Below are 21,587 nucleotides of genomic sequence, written 5' to 3'. Positions count from 1 at the left end.
AAATCAGATAGGGTGAGAGATGAATAATAATTAATGCTCACCGATTGTTGGGATGGTGGTGACAATCTCTCCAATCTCGAGCTTGAAGTGGATGGTCGTCTTACTAGTAGCATCAAGCCCAACCATTGGGACCCTCATCTCCTTGTTTGTAAACAGGCAACTAAATAGCTTCTCAAAAGTGATCCCCATCGTTCCCTCAACTACCATCAGTGAAACGTATATTTAAGAAGCCTAAAATAATTATGATTACAATAGGCGTATCGAAGATCCAGCAACAGAAGCAACAAATTTGAACAGAAATAGGCATTCCGTTGTATTTCCATAGGAAAAAATGAAAAAAAAATCGAGACCGAAAACAAGGTGAAGCTTTGAAGACAAAAGATCTACACAAACACAATCTCATCCGAGCACCGATTTGAGGGCCGACCAGAGAAGCTGACGCGTGCCCACAAACGGATCCTCCATCGGGCTCAACTTCACCGCGTGGCTAGGTGGGCAACCAGTGTCACGATTTCTCATTGGACGAAGCGCGTCGTAAAGATTAAACTAAAATAGTACATTTGAGAATTAATATTATAAAATAATGATAATATTGAAATAATTTTTTTTTAGTTCTCTTTACGACTTTATCCATTCTTACATCTCAAATTGAAGTGCAAGAAAATATTTCATTTTAAGAAGGAAGATTAGAATTTATCCTTCTTTATTTTTCCGTTCTTTATTTTTCCGTTCCATAGCTCATTGTCTCCCAAACAAAATTTAGAATTTCTCTTCTTTTGATTTACCTTTCCCTCTCATTCCCTCGTCTCCTTCAAATACAAGGTTAGATATCTGATTAACCGCTTAAATTATCTAATCACTAAGTCATTACCTCGGACTACAATTATTAAATTGGACCTTACAATAGAGCTGATCAAATGATACTTTATTCCGTGTTTATTATGGGATTTCGGAGCATTGATTAATTTGTTTTAAATTATTATAACATTATATATTATTTAATTACAAGTTCGCATTTAATATTAAAACAAATTATATAAAACTGATTTATGTTTAGAAATAAAAAACAAAGGGTTTAAATTATTTTTTTTGTGTTTGTTTTTTACTACTCGCAAACACAATAAAGAGGACAATGCATAGAGATTCCTCCCCATATCCTCCTCATTTCTCGCTTTCTCTCTTCGGTGGGACCCTCGCCTCATCAGTATCATGCCCTCCCAGTGGACCAACGGCCGCCGTGTCTACCAAAATCTCCAACCCGCTGAATTATTACAAAAAGGTCCACTCACCACTACGGTCATCTGACCGGACAGTGAACACATCAAACCCAGCGGCTATTAGCTCACGTGTATCTCGCATGCTGACCGCATGTGAATTCAATGTGAACCCCGCACGGCCAGCCTGGCATCCCTGCCGCTTGGACCAGGATTTCCTCCGTAATTACGGTCGTGCCACTTCCTCCGTCGCATCGTACCACGCCTTCCCGTTGCGGTTTCAGATCGACGGTAACGGTGGGAGTACGACCATCGACAGCCGTGCGATAGACCACGGACGGAGCAGGCGACGGCCGCTGTGGTGTCCCCGTTGAACGAGGCAAGGGCTCGGATCCGGTTCGCGATCATGGACAGGAAACCGCGCCACCAGTGCTGCTGCAGAGGAGCCACGTTGCTGGGCATGGCCCACGTAGTAGTTAGTTCGTGGAGTGTAAATTGGTTTCTTCGTTATCTTAACAAGTTAAAACATGGAAATGAAGAAGGAAATTAATTATTGCTATATTTTTTTTTGTCAAAATTTTTCTTCTCGTTCAGTAAAACATTTTATCCCAAAAAAAAAAAAAGGAAAAAAACAGCAAAACTTAATAAAAAAATCATTTCCATTATTAAAGCGCCACCAACGAGGAGAACGACGCTGGGATGAGGAGCAGCGACCAAATCTAGAAGACCACACGAGAAGAAACAAGGAGATCTTACGGAACAACAATGGAGGAAGGAGAGAATCTAGGTGGTGGCGGTGGTGGAGGAGGAGGAGGAGGAGGGCGAGGAGAGAGGGGAGAAGAGAGCGTCAAGTTGTTTGTGGGGCAGGTACCAAAGCATATGTCAGAGGAGGAGCTCCTGGCGTTGTTCCAGGAGGTGGCGCTCGTCGACGAGGTCAGCATCATCAAAGACAAAGTTACCAAGGCCTCGCGAGGTCCTAATCCTGAGATCCCTTCTTGCTTGCTCGAATCGTCAGTCGCCTTGGATCTCCGTGCATTGCTGATGATTTCGGGATTTAATTTTCGGTTATGCTTTAGGAGTTTTCTTGGTCAATTCTTTGGGGTTTTTGGTGCAGGTTGCTGTTTCCTGATCTGCCCATCTCGGAAGGAGGCTGACAAGGCGGTCTCTGCGTGCCATAACAAGCGGACGCTTCCTGGTGTATGCCATTTCCCACTTCCTTTCATTCATCATTCTGTTTTTATTTCGATTACATAATACATATTTGTCGATCCACGTTTCTTATGTTGCTTACATGCAGAATTACGCCAACTTTTTGAGTTTTTTTATGACTTGGGCCATCATCATGTTTATGTTGGAGATTCTGTAATGGTACTCGGTTATTTAAGTGGGAATTGTACCATGATTTATCTAGCATCACAGATTACTAGGAGACGCTAGGCCTTTAATGGGGGATCACTGAATGTGCAGTTGGAGTTCGATAATAAAGCCGTTTGAATTATCCTTCTGTCGAGGAATTGAAGAGTTCTATTGCATTGTCCATCCAAATTCATGTAAATGTTGCTTTGATCACATTCGAGAGAATATCTGTCAGAAGCCTTCCTGCAATACGTGGTTCTGTTGTTGGATTTACAATCATTTGGCAGAAAGATGATTGACTTAGTTGAGCCAATATTGTAGCTATTGGGACGGGAATAATTGATGGGAAAATTAATCAAACCAATTTGGGATATAGATCAGTTGCTGTTTAAGCAGGAATGATAAACTAGAAAGTCAACCGCATGAATTGAAAAGCTGAACATCATTTGAACTATCTTTTCCATTGGCTTGCCGATCTGGACTAGTTCCATAGACTCAATAAGCTTAATACAGACCAAACATACAAGTTAACCTATAACCTAATAATTCATATGTGAAATCATTTGCAAGTTGTTATGAAAGTATAGCCAATTCTGTAACTACTATGAAAATTTGTGTGAAGCATAATAGCCACATAGAAGAACCAGTAGGATAAGACAAGGCAAACTTCAGCTACCCAACAAACTAATGGAATAATAAACTACGTATTGATGGTTGTCCATGATTTTGACATATTTGAAAAGTTTATGTATTTACTTGGTGAAACTGAAATTCAATCTGTATTTGTTGACAGGCTAAATGTACAAGATATGCCTAACAATTTACCCTAACTTTGTAGTTCTTTCACTAACATTTACAATATGTTAAAGTTATTTTAGTTATTTTGCTAGTTAAAGTTATTTTAGTGCATTTTGGCATTAACTAAAGCTGTCACCACTGAAGAATGTTAAAAATATGCAGGGCAGCGATACAATTGACTTGATAGTAGAAATTACCACTAAAGCAAGAGAGCAAAGCAACATAGCTTTGTTATCAGACATACACACTTATTTACCTTCTAATGCTCTAAATCTTGAGAAGCATAATTTTCCAATTTCTCATGAAATTTTCAAATAATTTGGATAGTAATCAGAGTGTTTAGCCTATGATATTTGATAAAAGACTAAAGAGTAACTACTTCCTCTTATTAAGAAGACTTTTCTTGCTCTATGCCAAACTTCTTTAAGTATCACAAGTGTCTTTTTACAAAAATAGCTTTTTCTTTTGTTTATGGCAATTAGCTATTAGAGTATCGGGGGCTATTTTTCCTTATACAGAGGAGTGGACTGTGTATGTACTTTAGCACCTTAAAGAGAAAGAAAGTGCTACCTTTTGTTTTGTATTCATTTATGCTAGTCATTTCTTTCTTAATCTGATATTAACCCATTCTGTATTGCATTCTCTTTTGTGAAGAAAAAAAATTAAGATCATCTCACCATGGAACATTTTTCAGAGAAACTTGTGTGTGTGTGTGTACTAAAAATTCATGTCATCCACCTAGTTAGGCTGTAGAGTTTGTGAGCATTCAGTATCTCGATGAAGTGCAGGGTGAGTGCCCAGTTTAGGTTCTCTAATTCAGCCATGTGGATTTCTAATTTGGCTAGCTGGTCATCTTTCAAAATGGTCAAATTGGAATTCCTGGTAGTTGTTTTACATTATAACATTAAATTGGAAAATGAGGGTTGAGAAAGACTTAAATATGATCTTTCTTGAATATGGAACATTGCTATATTAAATAAAGGGTTTTGAAGTAGGGATATGTCAAGCAGTAGCAAATAAATGTTTATTCTAGACAACTGTTTTCTGCTGGTTTAGGATAATCACTTACTAGCAACAGTTGCTTTCCTTTTTCATCCTCCTTGTCATTTAAATTAAGAGATAATTTTGACTGTTTGTTCATGAGTCTAAACTGGAACTGACCGAGGTGCCACTAGAAAATGTCTGAATGATCTGGTAAAATAAATTCACAAAGACACTTCCTGCAAGAGTTGACACATATCTGAAAGGTAACAAGCATTAGCATCTAAACATATTTAAAGAAGTTGAATGAATTTAAATTCTTTCAAAGTGGACGAATCTTTACATGTCATGTAGACTTGTTGGATATAAGCAAGTTACACCATTACCATTCCTCAAAACTGTTCACTATCATTGCATGTGATGAATCATTGTTACCAGGCACCCATTTGTCTTCAGGGCATTTAGGAAAATGATTTAAATTTGTCAGTCTTTGATAAATGAAACCTTAGACATCCAATTAATTAGAGTATTAATGGTTTTAGAAAACTGAGAATCGATATAATTGATTTTGCATGGTTATTAGTTAATAACTGCATGAAATGTCAAGGTTGAAAAATTTTAAACATTGAAATATAGAAAGTTTATAGTTCTGGTGTTTGGTGATTTAAAGCATAATGAGCAAACAGAGCCATACACCTATTCTTGCTTTACCTCTTTTTTAAGCTATTGTTACTGTTTTGCTGCTCAAATTTGTTTCCCATTCTAGTAGTGACTCGTTAGCAACATTGTTATTTCCATGTCGTCACGCAGAATTTTGCAATGAAAGTGCTACCTACCTACTCTTTTCTAGATTATTTTATAAACTGATATAGCTTTTACATGAAACTTCGCCAACAGGTTACTTTCATATATTCTGTTGACCTTAGCCTATCAAAAAAATTTGGCACATTTCCTGTAGTTTTATTTATACCATTTTTATAGTTTTTATTAAGATTCATGGTGTTTGACTTTGTGTCTCAGGCTTCTAGCCCAATGCAAGTAAAATATGCTGATGGTGAGCTTGAAAGACTAGGTAAGGGCACTGGATACATATGTGCTCCTTTGAATGCAGTAGAGATTTGTTTCAATTTTTTGGTTTAGCTCCCCCCCCCTGTTCTTTGGTTGTGCACTACAAAATTTTGATAGGACTCATGTATTAGTTTGCTGTTTTTTAATTTACTCCATATGGATGATTTAATGTACATTCTATTTCTTAACCAGAACACAAGCTTTTCATTGGAATGCTTCCGAAGGACATATCTGATACTGCTATTTTGTCTCTGTTTTCCAAGTATGGTACTATTAAAGACTTACAAATCTTGAGAGGCTCTCAACAGACCAGCAAAGGTGCATGTCTCTTAAGATATAGATTTTATATGTCTTGACGCATCCTTCTTGGAACAAATTTTAGTTCACATTATTTCTATCACCAATGTTTGTGCGCCAAAAAATTTGTTAATGCAGCAGGTTGTGCCTTCTTGAAATATGAAACAAAAGAACAAGCTTTGGCAGCTCTAGAAGCCCTAAATGGGAAGCATAGAATGGAGGTTTGTTTCTTTATTAGATTCTTCAAATTCCCCTTAATTTTTTATGGACTGAGCTATTTGTATGATCAATTGTGGCATCAATGAGAGCATAATTTAACTCAAAAGAAACGATGTATAATGATGCAATAGAAAACTCACTCAAATGATAGGTGCTCTGAGTGGAACGGTCAACTAAAGTCAATGTGATTTACCATTGTTGATACTAGAATTTTAGGTTGCTTCTTGGTACATTAGGAATGGTTATAGTGGCATGACTGGGAAGAAGATTAGTTTACAGATCGCCCATGTCAGAAGATTGACCATTAAACTAGCATTTGAAGCAATTTCTTGTCAGTGGTTTATTCCCATTTATTCGTTGTTTAAATCCCACTTAAAAAACTTATTGTCGAATAACTGCCTAGTTATACAAACATTTTTTTGTGTTGTTAAAAAGGATCCTGGAGGTATTGTTCATATTCCTACTACCTATGTTATACAAGTTTTGTGCCTACTGTTTCAGTTTGCTCGTATGACTTGGATTTAGTACCTTTTTTTCTCAACCAGATATGACTCTTAACCTCGTGCAGGGTTCAAGTGTTCCTCTAGTTGTTAAGTGGGCTGACACAGAGAAAGAAAGGCAAGCTCGAAGGGCACAAAAAGCTCAATCTCAGGTTTCTGGAATTCCCCATGCCAATTCACTGCAGCAACCATCAATATTTGGAGCTTTACCGATGGGGTATATTCCTTCATATAATGGATATGGGTATCAGGTGAGTGTTGTTGCCTCTTTTAGGCTCAATTATGTTTTAAGGACTAAATCTTGAGAATCTTCAACTTTGTTCTCGTTAATTTTTATCTTTGTCATCTTTTGCCTATCATTTTGTGCATAGCAGCTTCCTTCAAAGGCACGCTTATTTATTTTTGAATGGTTAAAAAATCTTGAAGAGGCCACTTTGGGAACTCGTTCAATTTTCATAGCTATATCTATCGCCACTTTGGGAACTTGTTCAAGTTTCATACCTATATCTATCCATATGTTGCAAAATGATTGAACCTTGTGTTATATTATATCATAAACTTATATTTTAGTTGATAGCACTTGCTTCAAATGCTTCTTGATAGCCATTACATCTGCTTGATTGGTTATGCTGGGATTTCTTTACTGTTGTCAGTTGCATCCAATATGTAGTTATCTTGGGCACTTTCAGTCCCTACAATGAAGTGTAATATTCTAAAGAATTTTATGAAGTTGATATCTATTTCCGTGATATTTGGAAATGATGCCAAGATGGTCCTTCTTAACAATTTATTTTTTATTCAAGAAATCTACCATAGAAAAATTGTTGAAAATTCTTGTGAGATCAAATTTTCAAGTGAATTTAAGGAATTGGTGAAAATGCTTATAAGATCAAACTTCCTGGGAGGCTATACCTTCAATATTATGGATTTTATGCTTTATTATTGATTAGATGAAGATGCAAACTTGAGGCAAGTTCTTTCCAATGGGACGGGAATGGCACAAGAGTTATTGATTTCATTTCTCTACTTTTTGTTCACTGATACTAGATTTTTATGATCATTCGACTCTACTTTTCTAGAGTTTGACTTAGTAGCCAAAGGAACTCCTCAAATAGCAGCACAACCTATTTGATGATAGTCAAATATTGCAAAGAGTTACCATAAGGAATATGTTACAAGCCAACATACAAGCATGCTTGTTTTGGTACTTGGGAATTCTTATTATAGTAACATCGACATCTGGTTTGAAGGGTCACAACTTTAAACCTTTTATGATAAATAAAAAGAAAAACTAAGGACATTCCATTTTGATAAAAGACCATACCCAAGTTCAATAGTTTTAGATCTACTATCTCAATCATGATTTTTCTACCCCATAGGAAAGGCCCTTCCCAAAAGGGAAGATTGTGGCTTGTGGGCAAGGAGGGATTCGGATTCCCAACACCATGGTTCGTAGTCATGTGCTCTAATCCTTTGAGCTGCAGGCCCCACCCCATCTCCACTGGATCTAATCTTTTTATTTCTCTCTATGAAAGTTTTGTTGTAGATTATTTTGAATGATGCTAGCTTAAATGAATTAATTTACTTTATTTTGAAGATGATCTTCTTAAAGTCTATTTAGAATAAAGGTGGATTCAGAACTGCTCTTCCATTTATAACATGATTAATATATGCTGATGAAATGGAGTTTCTTTTATTTCTTACTGTTCTGCAGCCAGCTGGAGCTTATGGAGTACTGCAGTACCCTTTAACTCCAATGCAAAATCAAGCTGCATTTCATAATATAATTCCACCTGTTAATCAAGGGGATTCGCTACAGGGATTCAGTTCTGATATCTCTCCGAACATAGCACCAAGAAATTTTAATACAACTCAATCTGGCAATTTTATACGTTCTCCATACCCCAGTTTGCCAGGTCTTCAGTATCCAATGTCATATCCAACAAATAATAGACATATGGGCAGTTCCCATGTCTCAGGTCAGCCTGTCATTATGAAGACTAATCCAGCAACATCTCCAAGCCCCTCCACAACTTCTGGTGGTCAAATAGAAGGTTAATGGGTTTCTTAATCTTTCCATCTAGTTCATATCTTTCTGTACTGTTGTTTGTGCTGATGTCTGATTTAAATACCTAGTTTCAGCATGAAATTGAAATTTCCTCTAGTGATCAGTTTTTTTTATTATTGATTTAGGCCCTCCTGGAGCTAATTTGTTTATCTATCATATTCCACAAGAATATGGTGATCAAGAGCTATCAAGTGCCTTTCAGGGATTTGGAAGAGTTCTAAGTGCTAAAGTTTTTGTAGACAAAGCAACTGGTGTTAGTAAATGCTTTGGTAAACCATCTTTATGCGCTCTACAGGGTTTGGATCAAATTAATCATACACCTAAATTATCCTCTTCTCTTGCAGGTTTTGTAAGTTATGATTCACCCGCTGCTGCCCAGACCGCCATCAAGATGATGAATGGCTTTCAATTAGGTGGTAAGAAGTTGAAAGTACAACTTAAGAAAGAAAATAAAGCTAACCTCATTAATGGTGATATACACTTATGAGGAGGTAGCTTCTGCATGTCACCTGTATCATATCTGGCAACAGTGGCCTTCATCTGTACTATGAGTATCAGCAGACAAATGATTCTTCTCGTTACCCATTCTATTCTGTTTTAAAGGTCAAAACTGGTAGCTTCGTTACTAGATTCATTGTTTAAATAGCAGAGATGTATTTACGTTGATTCTTTTTGTAACTTATCTACCATGGGAGCTTCAATAGATGAATAACAATTTAATTCATTCAATTGTTTCAGTCAGGACTACTGGCACTATACTGGTGAGTATGGCTCAAATTAAATTAAGTCGCACTTGAACATGTAAAATTTCAAAATTATATTCCTTCAATTCCTTGTCTACGTGTAGAACAAATGAACAATTACATATTCATTGAAACACAAAAAGACTTCTCCGTCATGGAGTTGTAAAGTTGTGTTCAAGGTTTCCGTAGTATCTCTAAGCTTCCTCTGTCCGTACAATAGTCTACTAAATCTTTTAGTTATTCTTGTTGTGTGGATTTGGTCATTTGGATGTGTATTCAATCATATTGTCCAATTTGCGAATGCTTAGATTTTTTTTAAAATTTGAAATTTATCTAATTTATTTTTTCTCAGCAATTATTATATATATATATATATATATATATATATATATATATATATATATATATATATATATACAGAAATGATATGCTGCGGACAAAGCCGAGCGGACCGCTGCGGACATACCTTCCTGATCGGTCACCAGACCGATCAGGGAACCTCCTGATCGGTCTCTGGACCGATCAGGGAACCAATCATTTTCTGATCGGTCTACAGACCGATCAGGAGATTCCCTGATCGGACTGGTGACCGATCAGGAAGGCAAGTCCGCAGCGGTTCGCACGGCTTTATCCGCAGCATATCATTTATATATATATATATATATATATATATATATATATATATATATATATATTTGTTAAAATGCGGACACGAGCATGCGGACTCGTCCGCAACCCACAGCAGCCATGTCATATTAATCAATTTTTTTTATATAATATTTTCTCTTTCATTTTTTTTCTTCTTCTTCGCCGCTATAACGAAGCCTCACCGTGCCTCGTCGCCGCTGGCCACCCGTCTGTCCGTCGCCGCTGACCACTGCCTCCGATCGTGGTCGGAGGCGGGTGGCCGGAATCCAGACGTGATCGCGCGGCAGGAATCCAGTCGTGATCGCGCCAAAATCCGAACGCGATGGCGGCGGAATTCTGACGCGATCGCATCTGGATTCCGACCGCGCGATCGCATCTGGATTCTGGCACGATCGAGTCTGGATTCCGGCCGCGATGGCGCCGAAATACGGTCGCCTGCCCAACACGGCCGTGATAGCGCTGGATCGCGGCTGGAATCAAGCTGAGAGAAGGAACTCAATCTAGCGCGATAGCGGCCGGATTCCAGACGCTATCCCCGAAGGGTTCACCTTCTGGTCTATAGTATAGGTGGGTCCAGGCGGCCGGAGGCCGCTGACGGTGGGCAGATGGCCGGCGACCGGGCGAGTGGCGGGCGCGCGAGGAGGCGCGGTGAGCTGCTTCGGTTCGGCGAGAACGATGGGCAGGCGGCAGCAGGCGGAATCCGGACGCGATCGCTTTCCCATAGTTCGACAGTGGTCAGACGGGCGGCGGCGGGGCGGGTGGCCAGCGATGACGAGGTGCAGCGATGAGGCGCGGCAACGAGAACGGCGAGGTGACGAGTGAGGCGCGGTCATGCAACGAGAATGGAGAAGCAGGAGAAATAAAAAAAGAAAGAGAAAATATTATATTAAAATAATATGACATGACAATGGTCCATAATAATCCGTAGGATAAAATCATAAAATCCATAGTATAACAATTTTCTATATATATATATATATATTTTTTTTTGAAAAATTTTATGCTGCGGGTGCATAAGGTGCGGTTTTGTGCTGTACTTGCCACGTCAGCCGCGTTAAAACATAAAAAAAAAAAAACGCTCAATAAAAAAATACTGCGCCAACTCAAGACGCACGCTGCGCGAACCACCTCAACACGCGAACCCTAGCCGCCGAAGAGAACCCCCTCGGGCCGCGCGAAAAGGAAGCCGATTTCCTCTCCGAAACTTGCCGCGGTCCAGCTCCTCTCCGCGAGCCGTCTCCACCTCCTCTCTGCCAGCCATCTTCCTCTCCGCGAGACGTCTCCTCTCCACGAACCCTAGCAGAGTGCGGCTCCGCTCAACCGTCTCTAGCCGAAAGTTCTCCCTCTTCGAAACCTGCCGCAAGCCGTCTCCTATCCGTGAGCCATCTCCTTCCTCTCCGCCACCTTCCTCTTCGCGAGCCACCTCCTTCCTCGCCCCCTAAATTATCTCTCCCTCTCCGCGAACCCTAAATTATCTCGCTCCCCTTCCTCGCCCCGGCTTCACAATCTCGCTCCGATCTCCAGCCGAAAAACTCTCCTCCGTCTAACTCTCCTCTACCGTCTAACTGTCCTCCGCCATCAAAGAATTTTCGAATCACCAAGGCAAGCTCTATCGAGCTGCTCTTTCTGGCGAAGGTTTTAGATTTATGCTTATTGTTTTAGTTGAACAGGGCCAACCATGGAACACGACGAGGAGCAAGAGCATGGTCATGTAAAGAAGGAAGATTCGGCATGGAAAAACAGTGGAGGATCTAAATATAAAATCAAGAAAACAAGATCTCAGGAAGATGCTGAATGTGAGGGAAAACATGGTATCTGCTACCTTAGTCGAGTTCCGCCACGCATGGATCCTTCTCACGTTCGCCAAATCCTTTCTCAATATGGAGAGATACAACGGATATATCTGGTTCCAGAGGGTAATACATTCTCATATGATTGATAGAAGTAATTGGTACAAGAACTTTAAGGGAACGATTTTAGAGGCAAGTATTAAAATTCTATAGGGTAGTAGACTAGTATTGTTGCCATACATACACATAAATATTTACATTGGATTAATTGACCTTCTAGCAGGACAATTGTTGTTTCATGTTGAGGAGCATGAAACGTTGTCAGTGGTTTTACCCAATTTTGAGCAATCCATGGGTGGATTATCTCTATTAGTATCGGACATGTAGTGTTTTATTCATATCGGGCGAGTGCTATTTTGTTCAACATAGGAATGAAAATTTTATGCAGGATCCCTCATAGGATTTGTTATGGAAAGCTCCTTAGCAATCACAGGTTGAGTCCCAACTATTGGGGTCGGCTACATGGATTTATTCTTTGAACTATACAAACTGCAGTTTCATATTACTAACTACATGGTTACCTTAATGTTAATCAGCGTTAGCTATGTTCAAAACATAAAACATATTGACCAGTCAAGTATCAGGCAACTTTGGACAAAGGATATTGCATCTACACTAGTTATCCTAAATTTGTGCGCCAGCTGATATGGGCGTAGTAGGTTGGCTATATTGGTGTCAGCTCAAATTATCTCATAGACATTATATCACTATGTTTGCACTAATTTATTTGCAGGACAAGTTTGATGTGTCAAATTTTTAGCTTTGTGTATGCTTCTATTGGTGTTTGATTGGGATTCATATGGTAATTTGTCCTGTGATGCTTTCCCACACCTATTATGTCTTGGTTTGAATCTTCATTCATTCATTCATTCATTCATTTGAGACCGTATATTTCATGATGCTACACATGGTAACCAGGAACAACATTCTCTATGTCGCTTTGCAAACTATCTTGATGCATTGGACATGGATGCCCATCATCTATGATCAAGAAATTTTATTTCTTTCATTTAGGACACCTTATAATTTGTTATCTATTGGAAATATAATGTGTCCTATTGTATGCCATTGCAAGTTTATTTGAAAACCTTTGGTGATTGGTAAGCTTAAGTGGCAAATTTACCTCAAATAAATCCATTTCCAATTTTTTGAAAAAAAATTATGATTGCATCCCTAACCAAGTTCCTCCTGTCATTTTATTTCTAAGCCTTGATATTGAACTTGTTGCAATCAGAGTTTTCAAATCGACTTCTTCAGTTGGTCCAGTCATGATTCAGGATGGTGTCATAACTTGAGCAATCAGTTATAGTTTCAGAGATTGGATGATTATTTATATATGCTTATATAATCAAGAAATCAGACAAATTATAGAATAAATCAGTTGATTTGATCACATCTGACTATGCAGTATAAGATTAAAACCAGCTTGGAAAGGAGAGGCATAAGAGATGGGAAAGGAGGAGGGGGAAGTGGCATTATTGCTATTGCTAGTTTGCTGGTGGTTTCTAGGGCATTGCTTCCATCTCTATGGGAATGGCATTATTGTAACTTGAAAATGTCGAAGGAAGGAGATGAATAATGTGGTGAGGGAGACAAGCTGATAAAGAAATATCAAGCAAAATTTAAAAAGAAGTCGTGTATGGTTGTGGGTGTACTTTGTAAAACAATGGAAAATGTTTGTCTAACAGTAATCGATAGGAAAAACTCTCTATCTTTTATATATTTGAAAAAAAATGTAAGTTAAATTTTATAAATAAAAATGTAAAAATTGTAGCAATGATAGATTTTAGCAATGACATTGCAAGAGAAAGATAATGGTGGCTGTGAGTTCAAACAATAATTGACTGGATGGATTTCTAGTCAATTGGAAGCTTAAGCAGAGTCTTGGTCGGCAATATATTAAAATTCTCATGAGTACTTTCACGTATTAAACCACAAAGCACAGCTAACTTATACCATATTTTCAGCACATCTGAGCCCAACCACACAAAAGTACAATTTTCTCAACAATTGTTGGGGGAGGGCATGATTGAGTCAATATTAATATAGAGGCACCTACGGACAAATACTGGAAATTTGGGAATTTCTTTTAGTAAGTTGTCCAAGATTAAGTGTTTATACAAATATGCTTGCCTAGTTTCTGGTGATACTATGGATTCCAATGACTTTTCTTCATTTTATTCTCTTTATTTTTAGAGAATTTCCTGGTACACTTCTAATATTAGTATATTTGCTGAAATTTTCTTTTGAATTATAGTGTTAGCAAGCAAGAGGCACTTTAAATGTTTTCCAAATTAATCATAGTATGCTTTTCATCTTTCTGTTTCAGATGATGCAGTTAAAGTTCAGCGGAAGCAATCTGGTAGTTTTCGAGGGAAAGGATTTTCTGAAGGGTAAGTATCTCAGCCTTTAAACTTCTCTGTGCAAAAATTAAAAGAGTACTCCTAGTTCTCAAAATCATTCAAGGGGTGCTTCTTTTTTATTTTTTACATCAAAATGATGCTGTAAATTTTTTTTTTCAAATTACACTTTTAAAATCTGCTTAATAGACAAAAAAGATGTGTGGTTAATTGGATTCATTAAAAACATTCCCAACCTCAAGGACCTAGCTTGATTAATAGAAAAAATCTTAATTTTATAGAATAAGAAACACTCATATGCAGAAAAATATGTTTTAAGTTTGAATTCATAAGAAAACTATGGTACAACTTTAAAAATTATTTAACAATATACAAAATAATCATGTCAATAATGATTTAAATTTGAATTGATACAAACACAATTTAAATATTTATGTAATATTTTTTTGGGTCTTTAACCGCGAAGTGTCCTCACATCACAGTAGATGTGAGACCATCGTGTTCAAGATGAGAGCGAAAAAGTTAAATATGACCCAATAGTGCCATAAATGGATTCGAAAGCTCGACCTTTGGCTAGAAGCTCTCTAGATCTAGCTTCCTTGCTGCTTGAATGAGTAATTATTGGTATATTTTTAATGTAACATTTAACACAAACCCAAACAAATAATTATGACTGTAAAAGTTTTAAAAAATTAAATTAAATTTATAGGAAAATTAGTTTACTATTTCTACCAACTGTTTGACTGGTGAACAAAATTTTAATTTTGCACAACAAAAATAATCATGTTGATAGAAGTATAAGTTTAAATTTAAATTTATTAAAAATTAATTTATAATTTGGAAAGAAATATACACTTTTTGGTTAGAATTTATCCTGACTTGCTCATTCCCAACTCATTAAAACTCCTTGCTTATTGCTAAATCCTATATTTTAGGGCTGTTGATGTTTGTAATATGTCAGTTATGGATGTCGATGCTTGGTAACTAGTAGTTAGCATGTCTTGCCTAATGTGAAGTTTGTCTTCCTCTGTATAAATTTCTCTTTTAACATTTTTAACAATAATATTTTTAGGTGGGTAGAATTCACAAAGAAAAGTGTTGCTAAGGAGGTTGCGAGCATGCTAAATGGTGAACAAATAGGTAAAGTGCATGAACATTTTGTTATAGTAACATTAGCCAAATTATTTGTACCTGCTTCTTTCCTTTCTGTGTGTTGGCATCATCATTTCATGAACATATAAGTTTATACCTTCCAATTTTTTTGTTTTTCCTTATGCATTTAGTTCTTTAATATTCAAGTTTTGTACATTGTAAATGCAAGCTGTTTGTATACCCATATTTGCTTATACCTATAGACATTAGATTTTTGGATTCATACTAAGTCTCTGTAAAAACCCTAACCTACTCGCTCAACTTGTTTTGAAGAACTGAACTGAATTGGCATAAAAAAATGGGACTTTTTTGAGCTTTCTTTGAGTTTCAAAAATTTTGAAGCTTGTACTGGATTGAACTGAAAATTGATTGTCTCCACCTCCGTATATATCTGTTTGGTTTTTAGATTTCAAATTTTTAGTAAGAACTTTGAACCATCTTTGGCTAAATTTGACTTTTCTCAAAACTTTCTTGACCCATCTTGATTTCATCAATACCACATTCCCTTTTAAGGCCACATGACCAAAATATGTTCATAGATGGATCTTACAATTTGTTTATTACCACATGGGTGCTTGTCACAATGTTTGTTCTTTGTTTTTACTGTCTAATTCCATTCTGAAACTTCAGTTGTGTTTGCTAATGGGATAGAGAACAAAAGAGTTCCAGGGATGAAAGTGAAGATAATAGATGAAAAAAAGAGAGATTTTCTTCCTTTATGTTTCCTTGGAAGGATGAAAATAAGGAAATAAAAAGATCAGATTAGGCTTTAATAAAATTTTAAGATATAATGATATGTTATTATTACTAACATTATAATTTTCAATAACTTGATTTAAATCTTTTTTAGCACCAGGCACCATATTTGATATTAGGGATGTATTTTTTGGGTTTGCTCTTATTCTTGGTGGGGTTGGCATTTATTGAGTTCAATTTAGTAAGCAGCTTATCCACAGTTTGGTGTAATTTTTTAAATGAACCCGACTTTCTCTTCTACTTCTTCAACACATTTTACTCCATTTACTCTTGCCTATCAAAGACAATAAATATGGTGTCACCAAAAGAAAACACTGGTGTGATATACAACCACCATGGTCTATCAACACTGTTTTTATATAAAGATTGTCAAAAGGTGTTTATGGGGTTTGCAATTCTTATGGGAGTTAAATGGAGATGTGATCTATTGAGAGATGGAAGGTAAAGTATGATCCTTTGCTGATTAGAGAAGATAGCAAGTTAAAGTTGGTAAGGGGGATAACATCAGATCGACACTAAATTATTTGCTTTTTATGGAGAAAGGAAGTTCAGATTTGCACAAAAAATTATTGTGGGAAGGAAAAGAAGGCTTAAGCTATGATGACAGTTTTATCTAGGAAGATAACAAGGAGGGAGATAATGCTGATTTTTGGTGGCAAGGTGGTTAGGCTCTCCATTTGATGTAGCATGAGATAAATTTGCATTCCTTAGTTAGCAATCTCAAGGATTGCATACATTAGTTGACAATCATGAGATTAGATAAAATATAAAAATTGAATTCCTTGTTATTGTTTAATGATTAGGGATCTCTTTTAGAGGCTTTTAAAAAAAGATATATTGTAAATAGTAAAATTAGATAAGACAATAAAATAATATTTCAGAAACCAAAAATGGAATGGCTGCATATCCATATTTGATGCCTCTAGTGAATTTATTTTATTGGATTCTTTTTAATTTAATCCAGTTATTTAATCTTCATCATCCCTATACTATTCAGACTCTCATATGACCTTTAACATCTACAAGCCCACTATTAATATATTTGCTCAGACTACATAAAGCCTTGTTATTTTTTTGTACTGTTGTCTGATTTTAAAACTATTGCACTGGATTGTTGGATCTTAATTCTGTTAATCTGACCAATATGGTTGACTTTGTTAACATTCAGGAGGAAAGCGTAGATCAGCTTTCTTTTATGACATTTGGAACATCAAGTATTTGAGCAAGTTCAAATGGGATGATCTGGTTGGTGAAGTAGGTAAGTGTACTTGTTATTTAATCAATTTATTTTCTTTTTTTTTTGTTGTTGTGTGTGAAACATGTGACTTCCATTGTTCATGTAGCTATCAAGAAACATGAACGTGAGGAAAAGTTTCAACTGGCAATATCTGCTGCAAAGAGGGAGCGAGACTTCTATTTGTCTAAGTTGGAACAATCTAAAGCTTTGAGATCTATCAAGGAAAAAAAAGATAAGGCATGTCTTCCATCGAGCTTATGAATATTAGGAGTAATAGACTTAGTCCGATACTTAAATTTCAAATTATTAGTCATATGCCTAGAGTTTCGGTGTGCACGGGTTATAAACTTATAATCTCCTCTAATGAATATTAATTTTTTTTTCCTTCCAATTTGTTACCAGAATAAGTCATCTTGTAGGATTTAGGATGTTCTTCCACGATCCTCTCAAGGGGAGACTACGTAGTTTACTATTCTCTCTACCATTGAGAAATCTTGATTTTCTCTACCTCGTGAGCCCACCACATTTTTTCTTCACACTTCACCAACCCCTTTGTTTCTCTCTGTTCTATCTCTATTGTGCATATCTCACTCCTCTCAGATCTAACATCAAAATCTAATTGGATTATTGTGTAAACACTAAACATCCAACCCAGTGGGCTTTACCTCCTCTGCTACAACTTTGACCTTTGTTGTTTTGATCATCTTTCCAAGCCTCTCCCAAAGAATCCCCATCTTCACCTCCATCCTTTCGCCCTCCTGCAATGATCATTTATGGTTAATCATTATCCAACAACCATTCTCATCCAATCTAGCAAAACTCAGGAGTGCAGGTCTCTAGGGAATAAGTCATGAGTGGCCCTTCCTGCCCTCATTGTTTGTGACGGAAGTAATGACACCATGGAGTGTTTGGAGCTATTTTTCCCAATCCAGCCCCAATCCTTTTATTTTTGCCTTGTAGTTGAAATTAATTTACCATTAAAGAAAGTGATTAAGAGATTGTGGGGTGCCCCTTCACCTTCATCTGGCTTCAACCTCATATGTTATCTTTGTGTTTGCCTCTAACTAATTTTTGTTCGATAAATTGGGATTCTTATAGCAAATACATGTCTCTATCCCTATCCCTGATCGGAATTCTCACTGCTGATTTTTTGCTGTAAGGCTGAAAGCATTTTCACCTAACAATTTCTCACTGTTTCACAGAAGCAAAAGGTTGAAGGGCAAGATAAAGATGGTGCATTCAAAAACAAAGTGTTTCGCCAATTTCCACAGAACAGACCAGTTGCAGATGATTTTCAAAATAAACCTGCACTCTCAAAGGATCTTCTAGCTGGGGTACAATTCTCTGTCAATGTGATACAAACTCTCAAACTCTTCTTTTTGTGTGGAATTGCTGATTATATTAGATCTTTTGCAGGTCTTTGGCCGCTCATCCCCATGAATTCATTATTCGGTAATCCACAAAAGACATCCCATTTGAATTAAAGAAGACAAAAATGCTTGTAGGTATTCTACCAATCTGTTTCTTTGTATGGATTTATGGATTCATTTCATCTCAGATGGTAACTGTTGCAAAATGCATGAAAATATGTGTTTAATCGTCGTAATTGTATAATTTCAGCAACCATCTGATTGGCAACTAGATGAGATCGATAGCAAAGTGGAGAGTTGCTGCATCACAATGACAGTTGAAATTCGTGAAATCATTTCTTGTAACTCAGAAGTATTGACTGTTCACAGATCAGAAAAAAGAAACAAAAAATGGTTCAATTAAGGATGTAATTGAGCCGAGCCGAGTCGAATTTTTGAATGTTTAAATTTGACTCATTTATAATCGAACTCGAGTTTTAGTTAACGAATATATTGATGGTTTACGAATTTATTTGAATTTTTATCAAGTCTAAATAAATTTAATAAATATAAATTATAAATTTAAATATTTATTAAAAATTAAATTATATATTTAAGAAGAAATTATAATATTTTTATTAAAATTTATAATTTTATTTTAATAAAGAAATTTAATATATTTGTTTATATATATTATAAGTAGAGTGTGAAATTTATAAATTTAATATTAAAATTATTATTTTTTATTTAAAAATTAATTTATGAATTTAATGAATGTGTTCATAAATTAAAGAGTTGAATATTGTGAAATTTGAATTTAATTTATTTATTTTAATGAGTTTTATTAAATGAATTTTGATTGAATCGAAGTTTATACCCTTAGGTTCGATTATGCTCCTGTAAGTGCAGTATCAAGTATTTTTTATTTTCCTTCAGAATTTAGTGATTACTTTTATTGTTGGGGTTCCTCACTCGTGCTATTTTGTTGTTAATTATTCTCTGTTAAATTGTTTATCTTTCGAGCACAGCCATCATACTAGTTTTTGAATATGGAGATTTTTTTTTTACTTTTAGAGAATTAAATGTAAGTTTTGATTTAAATAATGATTTTATAAATAAAAAAAAAATCATGCAAAGCCTTGTCGATGATGTATTAATTTATTATGTAATTGAAAGGACACGGTTAAATCTTAGTATTTTTAAAATGAAATTTCTTATTAAATTCGTTAGAATTTGAAAGGTCTAGGTTAAATTTATTCATTATTTCTTTCAAAATCATTGTTATCAGCTACTGATTTATAGAATGACGTAGATGCACTGAAAAGGTTATCCTAGTAGAAAAAAAAATTAAAAATAAATTATACTCTGAGAAATTGAAGCCGCCTACACTAGCAACTCATATAAATGATAATAACAATTAAATTGATCTCCTACCGTAGGAGTAAATCATAAAGGATATGTACTCTTCCGTCCCCCTTTAATACAAGAGGATAAATTAATTAAGAAAAATATTATCTTTTTGAATGGGTCTAGTGATTAACATATGAAGTATCATCATTATGAGATCTAAAATTTAAATCTCGATAAAATCGAGATAAATATTTCCTTTATATGCTAGTCATTATTCCAAAAGTTAATAGCTGTTTGTGATGATTAGATGTGGAAACACATTTGGTAATTCATTCCAATGTGGCAAATAAGGAATACAATATTTTTAAGTTGAAGAAAAATATCCAAATAACATATCTTACTTTTTCAATAATCCATATTTCTAGCAATGATGAAATATTATTGTCTATCGTTCCTCACCAATATGATATGAAGGTCCAGAAATTCCTTGTTTACGTATCATTGGAAAATGCATTAACATAAATACGACAGTAAGAAGAGGCAATACAAAAGTGTGTAAACTTATTCCAAAAGTTAGTAGCCGTCCGTAATTTACCTCCTCCGTGTTAGTCTTAGGATGCATTGGCGGCGGCGCTGGGGAGTAAAATATTTTGTATTCAATAAAAATTAGTTTTAAAATTTATTAGATCAATCAACCATTAATAAAAGTTGATTATGTTCACTACCTTTCGCAACTTGTCAACTTATATACAGAGAGATATATCATGGAATAGAGGGTGGGAAAATTTTTTTTTCAAGGATATACACCTGCGGATTAGAGTAACTACCCATGCAAATTATAGGATATGGATGATAATTTTCTCCATGGGGCCCCGCAGATTCGAGACGATATTTTGAGTATGAGTTCAGGTTCGAGAAAATTTTTTAGTATGGATTCGAATTCGAGGGTGGGTATGGGGATGCTATCCCCGAATCCGCCCCGATATAGGAAAAGTCAACTTAGATTTTCGAAATGAATGTAAGTTGGATTGACGTCTAAGTTCCCTACTCAGGAATGCATCCTCATAGTCACTCTCTTCCAGTGACTTATCTTAACTTACCTGTCAGACGTCTGGTCAGCCCATCGACCCGTCTGGACTTCGTACTAGTTATCAGGTCAGCTCGTCGACCTAGCTGGACTTCGTGCCAGACATCAGGTCAGCTCGTCGACTTGTTTGGACTTCGTGCCAGCTATCCGGTCGGCCCGTTGACCTAGCTGAGCTTCGTGTCAGACATCTAGTCAGCCCGTCAACCTGTTTGGGTTTCGTGCCAGCTATCCGATCGGCCCGTCCACCTAGTTAGGCTTCGTGCCAGCTATCCGGTCGGCCCGTCGACCTAGCTGGGCTTCTCCTGCACACTTAGTAAAAGTGTTAGATCATACAGAAACTAACTTAACCTACTTTATCATTCATCAAAACCTGAGTTACACCGTTAGTGCTAACCGCACCAACAGTTTCTGTTTGGCATAGTAAACTTGGCCACATAGGGCAAGAGAGAATGAACCGGTTAGCAGCAAATGGCATGTTCGGCCAGCTAACTAAGGTTGAGTTCCCCTATGTGAGTTTTGCCTAGCTGGTAAAGCTATAAGGAAACCATTTGGAA

At 36.4% G+C, this 21,587-nt stretch overlaps 2 protein-coding genes across 6 annotated transcripts; both read left to right on the top strand.

Moving 5' to 3' along the window:
• Positions 1-1,880: 1,880 nt before the first annotated feature.
• Positions 1,881-9,242, top strand: LOC122037545 (RNA-binding protein BRN1-like). Of its 2 annotated transcripts, none has more exons than XM_042597061.1 (9): positions 1,881-2,187; positions 2,329-2,411; positions 5,370-5,421; positions 5,610-5,735; positions 5,856-5,935; positions 6,502-6,684; positions 8,148-8,487; positions 8,627-8,770; positions 8,846-9,242. In XM_042597061.1, the coding sequence occupies exons 1-9, from the start codon at positions 1,980-1,982 to the stop codon at positions 8,986-8,988; spliced, it is 1,359 nt and encodes a 452-aa protein (XP_042452995.1). In that variant the 5' UTR covers positions 1,881-1,979; the 3' UTR covers positions 8,989-9,242. The 2 variants fall into 2 exon arrangements, with proteins under 2 accessions (XP_042452995.1, XP_042452994.1); XM_042597060.1 differs by having other exon boundaries at positions 1,883-2,187; positions 5,853-5,935.
• Positions 9,243-10,990: 1,748 nt separating this feature from the next.
• Positions 10,991-19,128, top strand: LOC122037542 (pre-rRNA-processing protein ESF2-like). 4 transcript variants are annotated; one of them, XM_042597057.1, is made up of 9 exons: positions 10,991-11,494; positions 11,563-11,808; positions 14,072-14,135; positions 15,175-15,242; positions 17,179-17,268; positions 17,354-17,484; positions 18,450-18,581; positions 18,664-18,748; positions 18,868-19,128. In XM_042597057.1, exons 2-8 carry the CDS (start codon positions 11,571-11,573, stop codon positions 18,685-18,687), a joined length of 747 nt encoding a protein of 248 aa, XP_042452991.1. In that variant the 5' UTR covers positions 10,991-11,494; positions 11,563-11,570; the 3' UTR covers positions 18,688-18,748; positions 18,868-19,128. The 4 variants fall into 4 exon arrangements, with proteins under 4 accessions (XP_042452991.1, XP_042452992.1, XP_042452988.1 ...); XM_042597058.1 differs by having other exon boundaries at positions 18,664-18,752; XM_042597054.1 differs by having other exon boundaries at positions 18,653-18,748.
• The last annotated feature ends 2,459 nt before the right edge of the window (positions 19,129-21,587 follow it).

The sequence above is a fragment of the Zingiber officinale genome, unplaced genomic scaffold, assembly GCF_018446385.1.
Source record: "Zingiber officinale cultivar Zhangliang unplaced genomic scaffold, Zo_v1.1 ctg61, whole genome shotgun sequence".
Lineage (NCBI taxonomy): Eukaryota > Viridiplantae > Streptophyta > Magnoliopsida > Zingiberales > Zingiberaceae > Zingiber > Zingiber officinale.
This window is presented reverse-complemented; position numbering and strand designations above follow the sequence as displayed.

Bases quoted from the DNA above. Each gene is read 5' to 3' on its own strand.
- LOC122037545 (XM_042597060.1), top strand. From the start codon at position 1,980: ATGGAGGAAGGAGAGAATCTAGGTGGTGGCGGTGGTGGAGGAGGAGGA. The intron at 2,412-5,369 runs GTATGCCATTTC...TTTGTGTCTCAG, and splicing joins ACAAGCGGACGCTTCCTGGT to GCTTCTAGCCCAATGCAAGT. The intron at 5,936-6,501 runs GTTTGTTTCTTT...AACCTCGTGCAG, and splicing joins ATGGGAAGCATAGAATGGAG to GGTTCAAGTGTTCCTCTAGT.
- LOC122037542 (XM_042597054.1), top strand. From the start codon at position 11,571: ATGGAACACGACGAGGAGCAAGAGCATGGTCATGTAAAGAAGGAAGAT. The intron at 11,809-14,071 runs GTAATACATTCT...TTTCTGTTTCAG, and splicing joins GATATATCTGGTTCCAGAGG to ATGATGCAGTTAAAGTTCAG. The intron at 17,269-17,353 runs GTAAGTGTACTT...TTGTTCATGTAG, and splicing joins TGATCTGGTTGGTGAAGTAG to CTATCAAGAAACATGAACGT.